Here is a 21,567-nt window from a genome sequence, read left to right on the forward strand (position 1 = left end):
TGCATTTCTAATTTGTATGGAATGTTCTAGACTATCTGATGGCGCTCTACAATGAACTTATTATTATAATGTAAACTCCCCAGTGGCTGGGTTTGTCTTAGCTGGTATACCATACCTGCTTGTTAAATATTCTGCCTAGGCAAGAGCGGGCACACACACTGAAAACATCAGATTCACAGGACTCAGTTCACTAATAGCCTAGTAAGTCTCCCCAGTTCCTGTGTAACTCTTTGTAGCATTTCACTAAACTAACCTTAGCAATCAATAGCGTAGAGTGCATTGTCTTTTGAGTGTCCGCAAATAAATAATAATGCACTATCTGGTATTACAAGTGGATGGTTAGATATTTAACCAATGCTTTTTAACACAGCCAAAGCTTTTTTAGCGCACAGGGAGATCTATTGGCTGACTTATTGTGCTTGTATTGCAAGTGGTGAGTTAAAGGGACAGTCTACCCAAAAATTTTTATTGTTTAAAAAGAAATATAATCCCTTTATTACCCATTCCCCAGTTTTGCATAACTAACACGGTTATATTAATACACTTTTTACCTCTGTGATTACCTGTATGTAAGCCTCTGCAGACTGCCCCCTTATCTCAGTGCTTTCTACAAACTTGCATTTTAGCCAGTTAGTGCTGGTTAATGCTTAACTCCACAGGAATGAGCACAACTTTATCTATAAGGCACACATGAACTAGAATGTCTGACTGTGAAAAGCTGATAAAATGCACCAAGATAAGTGGTGGCCTGCAGAAATGTAGAGGTTTAAAGGTTATAAAGTAATATAACAATGTTGGTTGTGCAAAGCTGGGAAATGGGTAGTAAAGGCATTATCTATCTTTTAAAACAATAAAAAAAAATCAAGTAGACTGTCCCTTTAAGTGTTGTGCCTGAGCGCACCAAACCATTATAAATAATATAGCACAAACCTCCACCCTTTGCACAGCTTAATGCAATATTGCCGTAGTGCTTAAGCAATATCCAACATGAATTTTATTGAGCACCCAGATAGATGTCTATTTGTAAAGGCTTTAGCCAACTTGCACTATCTGACATGCAGGTGTTAGAGTGCCCTAGACTATTGCTCGAGCGCTAAAAACTAAGCACTGCTGTTCTTCATGCTTCCCACTACAATCTAAATGATTTCTATGTATTATACATGTACTGGCTCTGGATTTGCTATTTTCCTTTAATTCAATAATAAATATTATTTTCAGATATTTTTCTATGAATAATAAATATAATTTACTTTGAAAAATACATGAACCCCTTCAAAGGTTTGTCAGCTTTAGAGCAGCAATGCACTACTGGGAGCTAGCTAAATACATCAGATTAACCAATGGCAGGAGACAAATGCGTTTTTAAATTACATGCTCTCTCTCAATCATAAAAGTTTCATTTTGAATTTAGTGAGCATTTAATTGACAGCCCCTGGTCTTGCTCGATTGTTTGCGTGAGAGCAGTAGGTAGCATTGCCTGTTTTGTCTGCACATTGATAAACCATGACAAATTCATTTTTACTTTCAAGTCCCTTTAAATATAAAAAGCTTTTTTGCAGCCCTTTAAGATCACACATAGGTTAGCAATGTGCTCAGTAGTAATCTGGCAAAAGCCTTAAACCAGCATAGGTTTGTGAAAAGAAATTAAGAGGATTACACTATGGGCAATGTTCTTATGAAAAAGTCAGACATGCTTGACCTGAGTATTTGGCTGCTGACTGCACTTTTTTTTTAAGAGTTCTGTACATTCATTGTCTGCTCATACCTTCAGGTTCTGAGCGCTGCCCTTGACACGTTGCCTGATCGTGAGCAAGGCTTTTGTCCTCAGATGGCGACAAGTTCTCAGGAGGCCAACGAAGCTCTCCGCTCTCCACGTCACCAGATTCTGTTGGCTCTACTACTATTGATGGCAATCGCTTTGTCAGCTTAGGATGTTTTTCTTGTGAATCTGGAAATATCTAAAAAAAAAAAGGTTTATTTTAACTTCAAGTATAACATCTAGAAAGCATAAGAGAGGTCTAGAGTCACTAAACCAAATCAGAATGTAACCTGAACAATTTCTATGTTAACTGGCGATTTCAGTATTTGCTAAATCATTTTTGAATGCCAGCCCTCTAATCACTTCACTGAAGGTTTTTGTTTTTTTGTTTGTTTATTTCTTTTTTTAAATTATTTTACAATCTGGTAAAGTTTTTTTGTTTGTTTGTTTGTTTTTTTGGAGCTGTCTTTATTAACCAGTGAGCAGTCTGTCCTTGGTGTTGAGTTTATAGTTAGTTTCAATATCAATTGGGTGTGCAACTCACAATCTTACAATTGGATGGTTAAATATGTTAACCAAATAATAAATATGTTTAGCAATGCAAAATACTGTTCTAAAATGAAGCGCTTTTTAAGACCTGAAGTAAGACTTTATTATTAATAGTATAACACAGTATTACATAAAGAATTCCACTACTTATGCACCATCAGCTTTGCGATTTACTGGTATCCCAAATAGGGCCGGATTATGAGTGGAACAGTAGTTTGCGCTCACGTTCGCAAAGTCGTGCTAACTAATAGACTAATAAATCGCAATGGAGGTTGCTGTCCGCATTTAGCGATGTCGAGCAGACATGATTCGCTGCAGCGAATCATGTCCGCTTGACATTTCATAAATCTACCCCATACTGTGTAATTTAAAAAAAAAATTACTTCTGTTCACTAATTGATATCCTTTGTGGAAGCGCATGCCTAGGTAGTCTCAGGAGCGTGCATGTGTCTTTAGCAGCGTTATTTTATCTATTGCCACAGAGTGCTAAATAAACATGTGCACTCCTGTCACTGCAGATATAGATACATAATACCATCAAATGCGAACTGCTAACAACACAGCCAACAATTCTTCTGACTTTACTTTATAAATAAAGCTGGGCATTAGTGTCCCTCTAAAGTGACATACCTGAACGGCATGACCTTCTGCACCAGTGACATTCAATGTGAATTCTTCCATTGCAGGATCGCACGTGTTCATTACCTCTGTCATCCTGTAAAGAATCAGAACCATGTGATGTGTCAAAACAAGATAAACCGGAAATGTTTTTTACAGCCCTACACACTGAAGATACACGTTAATATAATATCAATTACAAAAAAGTTACATTATTGTCAGAGTTTAATCAAAGCAATGTTATGATTCAGAAAGGGAATCCCCCTGTAGCAGAGAATTGAATAAATAATATAAAATATTCTTTGCTAGGGAAAATTAACATTGAACCTTCTGGCAAACTTAAAGGGACATGCTACCACTTTTTTTGTGTTCAAGATTCAGACAGGGCATGTGATTTTGAAAAAAAAACTTTCTACTTTACTTATTTTATCTAATTTGTTTAGTTCTCTTGGCATCCTTTGTTGAAAATGATACCTAGGTAGGCTCAGGAGCTGCTGATTTGTGGCTGCACATATATTCCTTATATTATTGGCTCACCCAAAGTGTTCATCTAGCTCCCAGTGGTGTAATACTGCTTCTTCAACAAATGATACCAATAGGATGAAACAAATTAGATAGATGTAAATTGTAAAGTTGTTTACAATTGTATTCTCTGTCTGAATCATGACATGTTTGGTTTGCATGTCCCTTTAAACTATAGCTGCATGTTGTGTTTGTCTAAATATACAGGCAGCTTTAAGAGGGTAGCGCACATATTTTTAAGTGTAGTTGCTTACAATTAGTGTCAGTACGCTTTACGCAATACAAATATTTTCATACTTATTCAAAATAAATATAAAAGAAAACTTGTACTTTATTTCAAGTTAATGGATACGTTTTTTGCTACGTGTGATAATCACGCAAAAGCTCCTATATTTGCTTGAAAAACCATACAAATGCTTGTATCTTTGTAAACCACATGAAACATTGTTCCCTTTTATGCTTCAGCTATATATAATTGCTGTTGCAGGGCGTGCTGATGAATGACCAGTGATTAAAATGGAGCAGATGGGGAACTTTTGTAATGTTTGGATGCAAATTATCCTGAACGCATTTTTCTCTCAATAGCAATTTCACACAATATACTTACAGTAGGTCTGACAGATAGGGTTTCCTCACTTGCTTGGTGTCCCGTATTTCCCTATTTAACTAGACAGTCCAGTATTTTAGTAGGCTGTCCTTCTCAAAAACACTGGGCATTTAAATGTCCATTTTAAAAAAAAAAGTGCATGGGTTTTAGCTAAATGTAAATGGCCTCAATGTATTACAAATATGGAGCAGAAAGTAATGAGTGAGAGTCAAGGGGTGAAATCACTGCTGTTTATGTGCGAGGTAAAATGGTTGATTTGTATGATACTGGCAGCCATGGGGCAAAATGACTGCTCCCTGATGAAAATGATACATGGTTGGATCAAGAGTGGTGGCCTTTGATGGGGGGCATTGTGTGACCCCAGCTATCATTGTGCCCTGGCACCTAGAGATTGGACAGTATTGTTGTGGTAGACAACTGGCAAACGTACTGGCAGAGGCTTGAAAAATGCAAGTGTCTGTTACTTCTTGTAGCACTGTATGCCCCTAGGAAAGAGTAACATGTTGGGAGTATTTTTGGCAGAAGCTGAGCCAGCATAGTAACAAGAGGAGATGCTTCTCTGTTATTGTGAGTTAGAGTTGCCAAAAAAATGTAACCCCTTCCCGCTAGGGATGCACCGAAATGAAAATTCGGGACCGAAACCGAAAATTCAGGATGCCCTCGGCCGAAAACCGAAACCGAAAATTACTTTTTTTTAAAAAAATGATTTTAAAATAGTTTTTTCTATAATTTTATTAATATAAGACTTTTTAATGAATTTAATGAATCTGAAATGAAAAACTACAAGCCAATAAAATAAATAAAAACACTTTTATTGAAAGTGACACCAAAACTGGACACAAAATAACTTAAAAAAACAATCGCCTAGATTATGAGTTGTGCGTTAGGGTAAAAAAAGCAGCGTTAAGAGGTCCTAACGCTGCTTTTTTACGCCCACTGGTATTACGAGTCTTGAAGGTTTAGGGTCACCGCACACTTCTTTGGCCTTACTGCAAAACGACTTACGTAACCTTTGTAAAGTCTTTTTTCTAGGGACTTCTATAGCGCCGGTATTACGAGTCTGTCCTGGGAGGCCAAAAAGTGAGCGGTACACCCTTCCCCATCAAGAGTCCTAACGCATTTAAAAGTCAGTAGTTATGAGTTTTATAGTACAACGCCGTAACATAAAATTCATAACGAAAGTGCTAAAAAATACACTAACACCCATAAACTACCTATTAACCCCTAAACCGAGGCCATCCCGCATCGCAAACATTATAATAAAAATTTTTACCCCTAATCTGCCACTCCGAACACCGCCGCCACCTACATTATATGTATTAACCCCTAATCTGCTGCCCCAACATCGCTGACACCTACATACTATTTATTAACCCCTAATCTGCCACCCCCAATGTCGCTGCAACCTACCTACATTTATTAACCCCTAATCTGCCGCCCCCAATGTCTAACCCTAACACCCCCTAACTTAAATATAATTTAAATAAATATAAATAAAATTACTATCATTAACTAAATTAATCCTATTTAAAATTAAATACTTACCAATAAAATAAACCCTAAGCTAGCTACAATATAACTTATAGTTACATTGTAGCTATCTTAGGGTTTATTTTTATTTTACAGGCAAGTTTGTATTTATTTTAACTAGGTACAATAGTTATTAAATAGTTAACTATTTAATAACTACCTAGCTAAAATAAATACAAATTTACCTTTAAAATAAAACCTAACCTAAGTTACAATAACACCTAACACTACACTATAATTAAATCAATTAACTAAATTAAATACAATTACCTAAATTAAATTAAATTAGCTAAAGAAACCCCCCCCACTAAATTACAGAAAATAATAAACAAATTACAGATATTTAAACTAATTACACCTAATCTAATAGCCCTATTAAAATAAAAAAGCCCCCCCAAAATAAAAAGAAGCCCTAGCCTAAACTAAACTACCAATAGCCCTTAAAAGGGCCTTTTGCGGGGCATTGCCCCAAAGTAATCAGCTCTTTTAACTGAAAAAAAACAAAACAACCCCCCCAACAGTAAAACCCACCACCCACACAACCAACCCCCCAAATAAAATACTATCTAAAAAACCTAAGCTCCCCATTGTCCTGAAAAGGGCATTTGGATGGGCATTGTCCTTAAAAGGACAGTTAGCTCTATTGTAGCCCAAAGTCCCTAACCTAAAAATAAAACCCACCCAATACACCCTTAAAAAAAACTAACACTAACCCCCTGAAGATCGACTTACCGGGAGAAGTCTTCATCCAAGCAGGGCCGAAGTCCTCAACGAAGCCGGGAGAAGTCTTCATCCAAGCCGGGCGAAGTGGTCCTCCAGACGGGCAGAAGTCTTCATCCAGATGGCATCTTCTATCTTCATCCATCCGGCGCGAAGCGGGTCCATCTTCAAGACACGGAGCATCCTCTTCATCTGGAGTCATCTTACTGAATGAAGGTACCTTTAAGTGACGTCATCCAAGATGGCGTCCCTTAGATTCTGATTGACTAATAGAATTCTATCAGCCAATCGGAATTAAGGTAGAAAAAATCCTATTGGCTGATGCAATCAGCCAATAGGATTGAAGTTCAATCCTATTGGCTGATCCAATCAGCCAATAGGATTGAGCTCACATTCTATTGGCTGTTCCAATGAAAGTCAAAATTAGTACGCAGGCATTACAGCCAATGGTTTATATTCAATAAAAAAACATGCGTGAAACTGACTGGAAAAAAAATCACAACAAAAATTGTGCTATTGAAAGCAATTTGTAACTGCCCTTCACCACAGCCAAAAGTTGCAAGACCAGCTCCATTGTAATAAATTTCTTGTAACTGCGCAATTCATACCTCATAGAATGAGTTCCACTGGCACAGATACCAGCATCATAAAAACATTAAGGAGCAGTTGTGAGCGATAAGGAGTTTATCGCTGGGATTTGTGCTCGTCGGGCTTACCGCTCATATTACGAGTTGAAAGTAAAAGCAAGCACTTGAGCGCAATCGTGATTTACGCTAGAATGATTACCGCAACTTCAGAACTCTGGTTAACGGTCTCTGGAATCTAAAAAGTTGCATAAAACACATAAAAAATACATAACAAAGTACAGCTACACTCATAATGACATCATATAATAAAAATCATTAAAAAAAATATTGCACAAAAAAAGTTAAAGGTCACAAAGATATAAAGTCTCAGGTGCTAGGGAAAAAAATGCAGGCAAAGGGCTTTAACATTGAGATACATACATATACATGTCTGTATGTATGTATATATATGTCTATATATATGTGTACATATGTATTTATGTATTTATATGTGTATATATGTATTTACAGACATACATACACATATAAACGCATAAATACATATGTACACACATAAGACATATATATATATATATATATATATAGTTTTATATATATATATATATATATATATATATATTTATTAAGTGCATAAATAAGTACAGGTAGCCCTCAGTTTACGCCGGGGTTAGGTTCCAGAAGGAATGGTTGTAAATTGAAAACGTTGTAAATTGAAACCCAGTTTATAATGTAAGTCAATGGGAAGTGAGGGAGTTAGGTTCAGGCCCCTCTCAAAATTGGCATAAGTAACACCTAATACATTATTTTTAAAGCTTTGAAATGAAGACTTTAAATGCTAAACAGCATTATAAACCTAATAAAATAATCACACAACACAGAATATATAATTAAACTAAGTTAAATGAACAAAAACATTTGCTAAACACCATTATAAACCTAATAAAATAATCACACAACACAGACTTCACTTGCATTTTTCGGCAAACAGTTCTTTCTATGCATTCCAATCTGGACTGATTTATAGACAGGAAGATCTTGTTCCTTTGAAATCTGCTTGATAGCTCAGGTCTGGTTAAACTGATTAATTTCAGCTTGCTTGGCTTTGCTGCAACACAAGCGAACAGCTCCACCTACTGGCTATTTTAATAAATGCACTGCTTCTCAATGCTTTTCAATAGCAGTCACATGACTGGAAAAAAAGGTTGTTATTCTGAAACGGTGTAAACTGAACCGTTGTAAAACGAGGGCCACCTGTACAAGTACATTGGAGCTCTTTGCAGTTAAGTAAAAAAAACTTGAAAAAACATATTTATACAATATTCATTTTTAATAAAGGTTTTAATTATGTATTTATATGTACATAGCAGAATGTTTTATACATTTCTAAATAGATATTTCTATATGTATGTATATATATATATAATCATGTACAGTACAGTATATATATATATATATATAGGTATAGATTTATGTTGTACAAAAAAAGCATCAGATATATGTAGAACTATGTATTTATGAATAAATAGAACATATTCTGCTGTGTGAATAACATTGGAATGTGAAATATTCATATTTTCATGTCGGGTTAGTGCACTTGAGACTATGCGATCGGGTTTGCGCGACTGTGGGGTGTTAGTTTCTTTTCTCCATTAACTTCTATTGGGGAATACATGAACATGCACACAATATGCTAACTTTGGCTTTTTGCGCTTTTCGGGTTAGCACACAAGTGAAAACAGTTTACTTTCAGCTCATAATATGAGCGCAACCCGACATGTGCAAAAAGCTTACTTCTAGAGCAGTTAAAGGTTGAGGGGAAGCTTTAATTAGCGCTCCACTTGTAATCTGGCCTTAAAACCTTACAAAAAAAAGAAATGAAAAAGAAAAGAAAACAAGACGTCATCAGCTTTGAAAACGCAAGACAAGAGATTTCATAGGGGCAAAAGAGTCTTTATGAACTGCATAATATTGGTTGTGGTGTATTTCCAGATTAAAGTCCTGGAATACCCCAAGTTAAAGCCATTCATTCTGTCTGCAAGACTTCTATCCAGCTAGATACCTAAATATTCTACACTTACAAACATCCACGTGTTTCTGAAGTTGTTGTGGTTGTAATTACATTAAAGGAACAGTATACACTAATTTTCTTTTAACTGCATGTCATGCACTCCTATAAAGAATAATATGCACATATACTGATATAAAAATCCAGTATAAAAACTTTTTTAAAACTTACTTAGAAGCTCCCAATTTAGCACTGTTGATGAGGTTAGGCTGGGACACCCATTGAAAGGGGCTGGGAGCAGAACCTTTATACAAACAGAAGCAATCTGAAGTCTGTATACATCAGTATACATCTAAAACTTTGGGGCTTGGTTAGAATTAACAATGTTATTTAAAAATAATGTTTTACTTATTTATTGGGCTATATAGATGGATCATCTGCAAAACATTTATGTAAAGAAACCGGATTACTGTAAAAGTGCAACAAAGAAATGGATTTGCACAGATGATTAGACCTAATGAACCGAGGGCCCTAGTGAAAGAATTTAGTATTTTTAATATAATATATATAGATCCTTAATAGAACAATGTATAGTACATGATAGAAAATATGTCAACACCAATTCAGGATTCATTGTGTTGTTGAGAAAAGGAGGCGACAACTGGGCGCATCACATATCATAGATCTAAATAAAAGATATCCCAACTGGCAGGCAGATTTTGTAATAGATAGATTCTGTCTCCAACCAATTCCACAGTCTCTGCAACTGAGTGCCGCGTGGGAGGGCCATCACATGATCCTGTTTCCATAGGCCACAAAGTGTTACCTAACGCTCAATTCTCCTGTTCTTATGTAAAGTGTCCCACCCCTATATGGTGCATGTAGTGCTATGGTTGCACTGAGCTAGCTTGTGGATAGATCATTCCATTCTGCAGATGGGGGGGGGGGGTAGGCTATAGAGCTGTAACTGAGGTACCCTATCTACCCAGACCACTGTAGTAAAAGAAAAAATGCCAGCTCCAAAGAAAAAAAAATTGCATACAAATAAATGTCTCAATTTTCAGCTATCTCTGCTCTCCCTACTGCTATGGGCCCCCAGTACCTGCTTACGTTTATGGGTAGCCAGTGAGGCACAGCATTGTAATTACATTTAGCACATTCAGAGTGTTTTTATCAGTAAAGCAAATGTGCACACTGCTCATATTCAAAATGTCATGTTCATTATAGACGAAAAAAGAAAAGTTCAATGTCAGTAAACACCTTGTGTAATTACAGATTTTACAGCAGTTTTCCAGTAAATGAACATATCAGCAGAGTCTGTATCTGATTAGTTTAATATCTTGTTTGCTGCAATAGTTTTTAGATGGGCAAACCCTACCCACCACTTTCCTTATACAGAGGAGCAGAAAAGACAGGTAACACTGCAAATTTAAGATAGATATGTGGCAAGTTAGGCTTGCAAAGTGATCATTTTGTTTTTTTGAAAAATCCACACTTTTCAAACTTAAGAAAGGGGCAAAGTAAATAATCAAAGTACAGGTGGCCCTCGGTTTACAACGGTTCAGAATAACAACCTTTTTTTTTCAGTCATGTGACTGCTATTGAAAAGCATTGAGAAGCAGTGCATTGATTAAAATAGCCAATAGGTGGAGCTGTCCGCTTGTGTTGCAGCAAAGATATGCAAGCCAAGCAAGCTGAAATGAATCAGTTTAACCAGACCTGAGCTATCGAGCAGCTTGCAAAAGGAACACAGTCTATAAATCAGTCCAGATTGGAATGCATAGAAAGAACTGTTTGCAGAAAAATGCAAGTGAAGTCTGTGTTGTGTGATTATTTTATTAGGTTTATAATGCTGTTTAGCAAATGTTTTTGTTCATTTAACTTAGTTTAATTATATATTCTGTGTTGTGTGATTATTTTATTAGGTTTATAATGCTTTTTAGCATTTAAAGTCTTAATTTCAAAGCTTTAAAAATAATGTATTAGGTGTTACTTATGACAATTTTGAGAGGGGCCTGGAACCTAACTCCCTCACTTCCCATTGACTTACATTATAAACTGGGTTTCAATTTACAACGGTTTCGATTTACAACCATTCCTTCTGGAACCTAACCCCGGCGTAAACTGAGGGCTACCTGTATATTGCAAATGTGTTTAACTATGCATAATTCATTTTATGAAAGAGACACTAAATACATTTCATGCACTAATTAAGGGTGCCACCATTATGGAACTTAGGTTACACTGTAGGTATCTGAAGGAGAGTTGCTGCACATGTGCAAGCCCATCAGCTCTGGAATGGAGTGAAAGCTAGATTTCAAAATGGCGGTACCCCTGACTAGAGGGAGGTGAGAAAAAACCTTAATACTATAGCCTTATTAATAAAGCTGCAAGCAAACGTTTAGCTGCTTCTTAATGTGTCCACAACCTAAGTGGTTGCGAACACCAGACAGCCCAGACATGTTTGTCTGGAATGATTGACAAGCCCCATTTTCTGCAAGAGCAGGGGGCGGAGTTTGCATGAATGATTGAGTGTGCATTCTTAAATTCCAGAGGCCCTTAATGTGCACAGATAAGCTCTCTCGATGAGCTTCATAAATTGGGGCCTACGCTTATAAAATGTATTTTGTGTTTAATGTCCCTTTAAAGCAGTGTTTCCCAAACCCAGTCCTCAGGACCATTACTCAGGCCAGATATTCATTATATCTTAACTAGAGCACAGGTAAAACAATCAGCTCACCCATCAGATGATTATTTCACCAATGCTCAAGTTAAAGGGACAGTCTACAACCAGAATTGTTATTGTTTTAAAAGATAGATCATCCCTTGTTTACCCATTCCCTAGTTTTGCATAACCAACACAGTTATATTTATATATTTTTTACCTCTGTGATTATCTTGTATCTAAGTCTCTGCAGACTGCCCCTTTATTTCAGTTATTTTGACAGACTTGCAGTTTAGCCAATCAGTGATGGCTCCCAAATAACTTCATGTGCACAAGCACAGTGTTATCTATATGAAAAACATGAACTAACACCCTCTAGTGGTGAAAAACCTGTTAAAATGCATTCTTAAGAGGCGGCCTTCAAGGTCTAAGAAATTAGCATATGAACCTCCTAGGTTAAGCTTTCAACTAAGAATACCAAGAGAACAAAGAAAAATTGGTGATTAAAGTAAATTGGAAAATTGTTTAAAATTACATGCCCTATCTGAATCATGAAAGTTTTTTTTTTGACTAGACTATCCCTTTAAAATATAATGAATATCTGGCCTGAGTAAGGGTCCTGAGTACTGGGTTTGGGAAACACAGCTTTAAACTCTTACAGTGTATACTGCTCCTTTAAGCCTATATTACTATATTTTTCTTACTGATCATTTAAAAAGAAAAAACTCACAATCACATATTTGAAGTGTTTATAATACACTCTTAATTGCCTTTTACTATGTCCCATGATTCTCTGTTAAGGATGTTGTAATTACATTAAACGACACGACAATGATCTCAGTGTGACTGTTTTCCGCACAATGCAGATGATTGCTTTACTGCTGTAATTAAAACTATTTTTGGAAAACCTGTGTGGTCAGAAGCGATGCAGAAATAGACTTGAATTTGCATATGTCTAGGACTGTTAAAGGAAGTGATCTAAAAACCGCAGCAGTTGTTGTGTTTCTGGAATTTGTTGAGATCAGCACAAGTGATTTTCTTATTTCACTATAATTTATCCCATCTACTGTTATTAAAATATTAAAACAATTTAAAGGGACTTTAAACTATTAAGCACAACTACAGAAGCAGGGTTACTATTTACCATACTTTTGTATTTTCTCCTGTAGAGTCTCTTATTTTAACTCATTATTGGTGCTGGTTGGTGACGTTGTGTATCTACTGGAGGCCGCCATCTTGGAACATACAAATACCTCCCAACATTGTGACTAAGAATTAGGGAGGGGCCAGGCTGTTGCCATTTTGTGGGCATGTCTGATTGGTCAGTGGCTGTGCATGGTTGGTTTATGGGTGTGTCTGGGCAGTCTGTGGGAGGGGCTAAGTGGAATTCTGTGCCTTGCACTTTGGCAATAGTGAATTAGAGGTTTAAATTGTTGTCAATGTTTTTATACAATTTAAAAAAATACATAACAAGTAAAAAGCCCTCAGGAGTAATATAGAGCAATGCTGCCCTTGCACAAATGTACAGCTCCTGCTGAAGGGCATGAAACAGCTTGTCAAGAAGACAACACTGGTCTGTTAATGCGCTCTACAGCTGTCACTGGGTGTATGAATAGTTAAAGGTCTACTACAGTCAAAATTCATTAATTAGAGCATGTCATTTTAAGTTTAGCGACCCTGCCCCTCGGTATGTTTAACACCCCCAATGAACCCGAAAAACGATTTAACTTAACATTAGGAATATGCCGAAACCATATTATCTAAACCGCCGTCCCCCCACATTGCCAAAATGAAATAAAAACCTAGTAACCTCTAAACCGCTGTCCCCCCACATTGCCAAAATGAAATAAAAACCTAGTAACCTCTAAACCGCTGTCCCCCCATATCGCCAAAACACTAACTAAACCTATTAACCTCTAAAGCGCCGTCCTCCTACATCGTCAACACTAAATAAACCTATTAACCCCTAAACTACCGTCCCCCCACATTGCAAACACTAACTAAACTTATTAACCCCTAAACCGCTGTCCCCCCACATCGCCAACACTAAATAAACCTACTAACCCCTAAACCACTGTCCCCCCACATCTCAAACACTAAATAAACTTATTAACCTCTAAACTGCCGGTCCCCCACATCGCAACTACCTAAATTAAACTATTAACCCCTGAACCAAATACCCCCTAACGTTAACATAATTAAAATAGACCTAAATTAAAGTTAAAATATTGCTAACTACCTAGTTAAAATAAATACAAACTTACCTGTGAAATAAAAATAAAACCTAAGCTAAATTAAAAAAAAAACATTACTTGTTTAAAAAAAAACAAAAAAATAACATTACTAAAAATTATAAAACCTAACATTACTAAAAATATAAAAACTACCATTACAAAAAATAATAAATACTAAAATTACAAAAAATAAAAAAATTACCATTATAAAAAATAACAAACGTTCAAATCTGCCAATTGGATTTGAGCAGCTCTCATCCTATTGGCTGATTAGAATTTTTCAGCCAATAGGAATTCAAGGCTACCCCAATATAAAATGGGTACCTTGCATTCAATCTTCTGTGTGTGGCGGACAATCACGTGCAGTGGAACTCCATGTTGGACCGAAGGACCTCTGCCTCTGCTCCGCCTCCGCGCATCCACCGACCACTCCGCCTCCACAATGAAGATAGAAGATGCTGGACCCACGATGGATGAAGATGGAGCCGCCTGAACTAAGGATGTTTCACCGCAGGGAAGAAGATGGATGTCCAGACTTCATCAATCATGAGTACCGATTTTGGGGTTAGTGTTAGGTTGCTGTTTTTTGGGGGGGTGTTTTCTTTTAAGATTAGGGGGAATTAGGTGGTGGTTTGTAATGCTAGGGGGTATTTGGTTTAATTAATCGGCAAAAGAGCTGTTAACTTTAGGGCAATGCCCTACAAAAGGTCCTTTTAAGGGCTATTGGTAGATTATTATAGATTAGGGGGGGTTATTTTGGGGGGGTTAGTTTAAGCTTAGGTTTTATTTTTATTTATTTTTATTTCACAGGTAAGTTTGTATTTATTTTAACTAGGTAGTTAGTAATATTGTAACTTTAATTTGGATATTTTAATTATGTTAATGTTAGGGGGTGGTTAGGTTTAAGGGTTAATAGTTTAATTTAGGTAGTTGCGATGTGGGGGGATAACGGTTTAGGGGTTTATAGGTTTAGTATTGGCGGTGTGATGGGACGCTGGTTTAGGAGCTAATAGGTTTATTTAGTGTTGGCGATGTGGGGGGCAGCGGTTTAGGGGTTAATAGGTTTATTTATGGTTGGCGATGTGGGGGGAAGTTGGTTTAGGGGTTAATAGTTATATGTAGGGAGTTGCGATGTGGGGGAACTGCGGTTTAGGTGTTAATAGGTTTATTTAGTGTTGGCAAAGTGGGGGGATAGTGGTTTAGAGGTTAATAGGTTTATTTAGTGTTAGCGATGTGGGGGGACAGTGGTTTCAGAGTTTATAGCTTTATTTAATGTTGGCATTGTGGGAGGACGGCGGTTTTAGAGGTTAATAAGTTTATTTCGTGTTGGCGATGTGGGGGGACGGCAGTTTAGAGGTTAATAGGTTTATTTAGTGTTGGCGATGTGGGGGGATGGCGGTTTAGAGGTTAATAGGTTTATTTAGTGTTGGCGATGTGGGGGGACAGTAGTTTAAGAGTTAATAGCTTTATTTAATGTTGGCGATGTGGGAGGACGGCGTTTTTAGAGGTTAATAAGTTTATTTAGTGTTGGCGATGTGGGGGTCGGCAGTTTAGAGGTTAATAGGTTTATTTAGTGTTGGCGATGTGGGGGGATTGCGGTTTAGAGGTTAATAGGTTTATTTAGTGTTGGCGATGTGGGGAAATGGTGGTTTAGAGGTTAAAAGGTTAAATTAGTGTTGGCGATGTGGGGGGACAGTGGTTTAGGGGTTAATAGCTTTATTTAGTGCTTTATTTAGTGTTGGCGATGCAGGGTTATGACGGGTTAGAATAGATAAGTTAGAATGGATCCAAAAATTTGAAACTGATTTATTTGTTTTCTGAATTTTTAGGGATTTTAGTTATAATGTCGATTCGGAAATTCAGATTTATCCAAATCTCCGAATCCGCCAAAATTCGTCTGAAAACTAAAGGAAACATAAATCATGACTGCAACACCTAGATATGGAAATTAGCAATCACATTAAAAAAAATAATCTATATTTGACTTTCCACAGAAGATGATTTTATATAGATTTTTTTTTTAATAACATTTTTTATGCCACTATTTGGTAGACAAACATTGTTCTGTACATCTGTTCTGGTTATATATTTTAAACCTCTTAACTCAGCGGTTTAAAGATGTGAAATGGACATTGTGTTTATCAGTTTTCTGTTGATCCCAATAAAAAGAACTTAACAATCGAAAAAAGATTTTAAGGAGGTTCTCAGTTGAAAACTCTTTCACGGCTGGAGCTATTTATCGGCTGAATGTATTTGGGATTGTGACCACTCAAAAACAAGATGCAAATATTGACCAAAAGTGAAACCATGATATTGTATTGGATCATTTTGATTTGTATGTTCTATATACAAAGGAGGTATGTTAAGATGTATTACACAGTTTATTTTTCTATTGTTATTACTTAGTTAGTTATCATTATTTTAAGAATGTTCCTGTTCTAATTAAAAAAATGCACAGCTGTTTAATTATGCATAATTAAACATTTAGGACTAGATTACAAGTGGAGCACAAAAATATTAGCACTATTGTGCGTCCACATCTCTTAATAGTCCAAAGTAATTTTTTATCATCAAGCGATAGTGGCAGATTACAATCATCTAGATCCAATCAGATTGAGGTGATTGACAGCCCCCTTTTGTGTGTGATTGGCAGCGGGCAGCGTACTGCTGCCGCTCGCCGCAAGGCTGGGCAGAAAAGCTTCATGACAGGGAACCTGGTCCGCCCACCTTTTGGTAAATGGAGACCTATGGGGAAGCACAGTAAGAATGATGTTGGATTGCTCTTGAGTACTGAGCTAATGTTTCCCTATGCCAACACTGCGCAAGTAGTGGAGTTCTTCATGTAGTCCTGTGCTATACTATTAATAATAATGTTGTAATTTAAGTTTTAATTAGTGTTAACATTTAAAAACGTAATTTGGATTGCGCTACTTAACTTGTAACAATCACTTGTAATAGGAATGCGCTAATGGCACTTCCTGCACTACCTATTCAAAAGTATAGCGTGCGCTAAAAAACCGTTGGCTTTTTTAAGATGCTTTAGTTAGGATATTTACCCATTCACACTACAGATTCTTTTTTTAACCCTCTAACTGCACATGATGACATGATGTTGTCATCCACACAAGTATGCAGTGCAGAAGTTTACCGCCTGTCATCAACCGTATAGGCAGAATATTTTACACTGTCCTTAGAATGATCTGGACAGTTTACTCCAAAATGTTCTCCACTTTAATTTGTTCCCAATTATCAACTTTACCTGCTGGAGTGCCCCTTTTAAATAATGTAAAAATATAATCTAAAAAAATACATAAATAAACAAAGTGGATATCATTTAAAATAAGCATTGTTGATATGCTATAGGGAATAATTAATTTAATTTAAACAGCGATCAGCCATCAAGCAATTATCTCATTCTTTTATATCTGACAACCACCGTTCTCTTGAGAGAATTTAATATCTGTAAATTTATGTTTTGTGTTCTATATATTCCTCCCCTGTATAACCCTGTGGAATATGTTAGAATTTACAAATAATAAATAACAATTTGCTATAATCTTATTTTGCTGTGAATCTTATTTTTGGATAGCTTAAGTCTCTGTAGTATATTTGTTTATAGATGTATTATAATCCCTTGGTTCTGAAATGATAGGCGTATAATATGTAATACACATCAAGGTTTGTGATTCCTGACTAGAATGTATTATGTAGCATCTATAAATCCTTCTCATCATCACAAGATTCCAGATGAAAAGCTTTAACTCATGCGCTTATTGATTGGTTTAAAAAAAACATTTAGCAAATGGGATAGAAAGTGAAGATCTTTTAGTACCCTCCTGTTAGTCATGGCGGCAGCTTACCTCACTAAGGATCAGTAAATGATTCATCCTTACAGAATTTCTGCTGAGGAACTGACATTCACTTTTTTATATTCACAGACCCAATATCCAAGGGTGATTTATTAACTTTTTTTTGTGTGTGTGATTGTTTTGACATTCACTTTTGCAAAATAACGATAACTTTACCTACATAAAATAGGTTTAGCCTAATACTAACTGTTACAGTCTAAGCTCTTGCTCTCTGAATATGTTGTATATGTATTTCTTTGCAATAATAGTGGCTGTGTACTGTATTTTATGCATTAAGCTGTGCTGTGCATGTTGGGTTAGGAGTACCGTTTAGGAGGCTGGAGGCCTGGTGGATTCTAATCAGCCTTAGCTGCAGTAGTATATCTATCTGTGCTGTGTCTGCTGGGTTAGGTGTACTGTTAAGAAGGCCGGAGGCCTGGTAGATTCTAATCAGCCTTACATGCTGTAGTATATATATCTGTGCTGTGTCTGCTGGGTTAGGTGTACCGTTAAGGAGGCCAGAGGCCTGGTGGTTTCTAATCAGCCTTAGCTGCAGTAGTATATCTGTGCTGTGCCTGCTGGGTTAGTTGTACCGTTAAGGAGGCCGGAGGCCTGGTGGATTCTAATCAGCCTTAGCTGCAGTAGTATATATATCCGTGCTGTGTTTGCTGGGTTAGGTGTACTGTTAAGAAGGCCAGAGGCCTGGTGGATTCTAATCAGCCTTACCTGCAGTAGTATATATATCTGTGCTGTGTCTGGTGGGTTAGGTGTACCGTTAAGGAGGCCAGAGGCCTGGTGGTTTCTAATCAGCCTTAGCTGCAGTAGTATATATAATCTGTGCTGTGCCTGCTTGGTTAGGTGCACCGTTAAGAAGGCCGGAGGCCTGGTGGATTCTTATCAGCCTTAGCTGCAGTAGTATATATATCTGTGCTGTGTCTGCTGGGTTAGGTGTACCGTTAAGGAGGCTGGAGACCTGGCGGATTCTAATCAGCCTTAGCTGCAGTAGTATATATATCAGTGCTGTGTCTGCTGGGTTAGGTATACCATTAAGGAGGCCGGAGGCCTGGTGGTTTCTAATCAGCCTTATCTGCAGTAGTATATATCTGTGCTGTGTCTGCTGGGTTAGGTGTACCGTTAAGGATGCCGGAGGCCTGGTGGATTCAAAGGCCTGCAGCAATCACCACACTTTTACACTCTCGCTCTGTGTCCCACTGCAAAAACTCTAGGTCACGGAATACAACAATCTCATCTCCATTAACACACAGCTCTTTATTTGTGCCCTCTGGAATGCTTGCTCTGTCTGTAACAAACTTACAACTGTTCACGACCTGTTTGTTTCCAACACTTTCAACCTTTTAGCAATTACTGAAACCTGGCTATCTTCCTCTGACACTGCTTCCATTGCTGCTCTCACACATGATGGTCTTCACTTTAGCCACACACCTAGGCCAGGTGAGAGACATGGTGGCAGTGTTGGCATCTTACTCTCCCCCTCCTGCTCCTATCAGTACCTATCTCCATTTTCATCTCTCTCCTTTTCTTCCTTTGACGTCCACTGCATTTGCCTGTTCTCCCCCTCTCTCTCAGAATGGCAGTCATTTATTTCCCCCCCTAGGCCAACCTCCCAATTCCTTGACAACTTTTCTGCCTGACTTCCTTACTTTCTCTCTACAAATACACCTACTCTAATTCTGGGGGACTTCAACATCCCCATTGACAACCCATCTGCCTATGCTGCCTTTAAACTTCTCTCACTCACTAACTCCTTTGGCCTCTCACAATCCATCCTATTCCCTACCCACCGCAATGGACACTCTATTGATCTGGTATTCTCCTATCTCTGCTCTCTCCCTGATGTTGCCTATCGCCCATTTCCCATCTCAGACCACCAATTGCTCACCTTTAATCTTAAAATACAGGCTTAACCTACTTCCCCTCCTCAACCCCGCACCTGTAGAAATCTGCACACTGTAGACCCTCCCCAACTCTCCAACCTTATTTAAATATGCCTCCCCCACACTTCCACGATATCCTACCCTGACCTTGCTATAACCCACTATAACAATACCCTCTCCTCTGCACTTGACACTCTCGCTCTGCCCCAACTTCGCCCCACGTCGTCAGCTCCAGCCCTGGCACTCCCAGCAAACACGCCACCTGCAAAAATGCTCCCTCACTGCTGAACGTGCCTGGAGGAAATCCCGCTCTGAACCTGATTTCATTCTTCACTCTTACACCTCTGCCCTTCACCTAGCTAAGCAACCTATTTCTCTTCTCTTATATCCACTCACTCCTCAAACCCTAAAAGACTCTTCTCCATTTTCAAATCTCTCCTATAGCCACCTGCACCACCCCCTCCTCTGCATTCATACTTTTTTAATAAAACACTTACCATCCGAAGAAACATCCCAACACAAGCCTGCAATCTCCAAACTTTGCTCCCAGACACCCCCTCTGCCACTCTCTGCACCCTCCTCCCAACCACTGAGAGTGAAGTGGCTTCCCTATTGTCTTCCTCACACCTCACTACCTGCCCACTTGACCCTATTCCTTCACATCTAATACCTTCTCTGTCTCCCACCCTCACTCCAGCTCTTACTCATATATTCAACCTATCCCTTTCTACCAGCTCATTCCCTGCCTCCTTCAAACATGCAAAGGTCACCCCATCCTCAAAAAAACCCTCCCTTGACCCTATCCCTCCTGCAAACTACTGCCCCATATCACTGCTCTCGCTAGCTTCAAAAATCCTTGAAAAACTAGCTTTTGAAAAACCCACTTCCTGTCCTCCAACTCATTGCTCGACCCCCTGCAATCTGGCTTCCGTCCCCAACACTCATCTGAGACTGCCCTCACCATGGTTACTAACAATCTCCTTTCTGCTAAAAACAAAGGCTACTACTCTATACTCATATTACTTGACCTCTCTGCTGCCTTTGACACTGTTGACCATTCCCTTCTCCTACTGACTCTCAGCTCTCTTGGGCTCTGTCACACTGCCCTCTCCTGGATTCTTATCTCTTTAACAGATCCTTCTCCGCCTCTTTTGCTGGTGACTCCTCCTCTCTATTGCCCCTGTCTGTTGGAGTACCTCAAGGCTCTGTCCTGTGTCCTCTGCTCTTCTCTATTTACACTTCTTCACTGGGTAAACTCATCAACAGCTATGGCTTCAACTATCACCTCTATGCTGATGATACCCAGATCTACCTTTCCACCCCTGCACTCTCTCCTTCTGTTAATTCTCACATCAACGACTGCTTATCTGGCATTTCCTCCTGGATGGCCTTTCACCACCTAAAAATAAACATGTCCAAGACTGAACTACTTCTAATACCCCCTCTAACTCTACTTCAGTTTCTAATTTTTCCATCACTGTTGGCGGCACCACTATCTCCCCATCACCCCAAGTCCGCTGTCTCAAAGTCACACTTGACTAAAATCCGTCCTTCATTCTCCACATCCAATTGCTCTCTTCATCCTGCCGCAACCACCTACAGAATATCTCCAAAATTCCTCCGTTTCTGATTGCTGAAACTACTAAACAGCTAATCCACTCCCTGGTAATTTCCCGACTTGACTACTGTAATAACTTACTATCTGGCCTCCCTCTCTCTCGCCTCTCTCCCCATCAATCCATCCTAAATGCATCTGCAAGGCTAATCCACCTCTCTCGATGCTCTGTTTCTGCTGCACCTCTCTGTAAATCCCTTCACTGGCTCCCCATTCACAGCAGAATTAAATTCAAAATTCTCACCCTGACCTACAAAGCCCTCACCAATGCTGTCCCACCCTACCTGTCCTCACTCATCAATAAATATACTCCAGCCCACCCCCTAAGATCCAACAATGACCTTCTTCTTGCGTCCTCTACATCACCTCCTCTCATGTTACATTACAGGACTTCTCTCATCCGGCACTAACCC

General features: G+C 38.3%; 1 protein-coding gene across 1 annotated transcript in view; it reads right to left on the reverse strand.

Annotated features, from left to right (window-relative positions):
- The window catches only part of LBHD2 (LBH domain containing 2), a 188,889-nt gene that overhangs the window by 52,677 nt on the left and 114,645 nt on the right, over positions 1–21,567 (reverse strand). Inside the window, exons 2-3 of the mRNA XM_053697421.1 lie at positions 2,939–3,023; positions 1,766–1,958 (exon numbers count right to left, since the gene is read on the reverse strand). Of these exons, the coding sequence (XP_053553396.1) occupies positions 1,766–1,958; positions 2,939–3,023 (278 nt within the window). The remainder of the gene's footprint in view (positions 1–1,765; positions 1,959–2,938; positions 3,024–21,567) is intronic.

The sequence above is a fragment of the Bombina bombina genome, chromosome 1 (genome assembly GCF_027579735.1).
Source record: "Bombina bombina isolate aBomBom1 chromosome 1, aBomBom1.pri, whole genome shotgun sequence".
Lineage (NCBI taxonomy): Eukaryota > Metazoa > Chordata > Amphibia > Anura > Bombinatoridae > Bombina > Bombina bombina.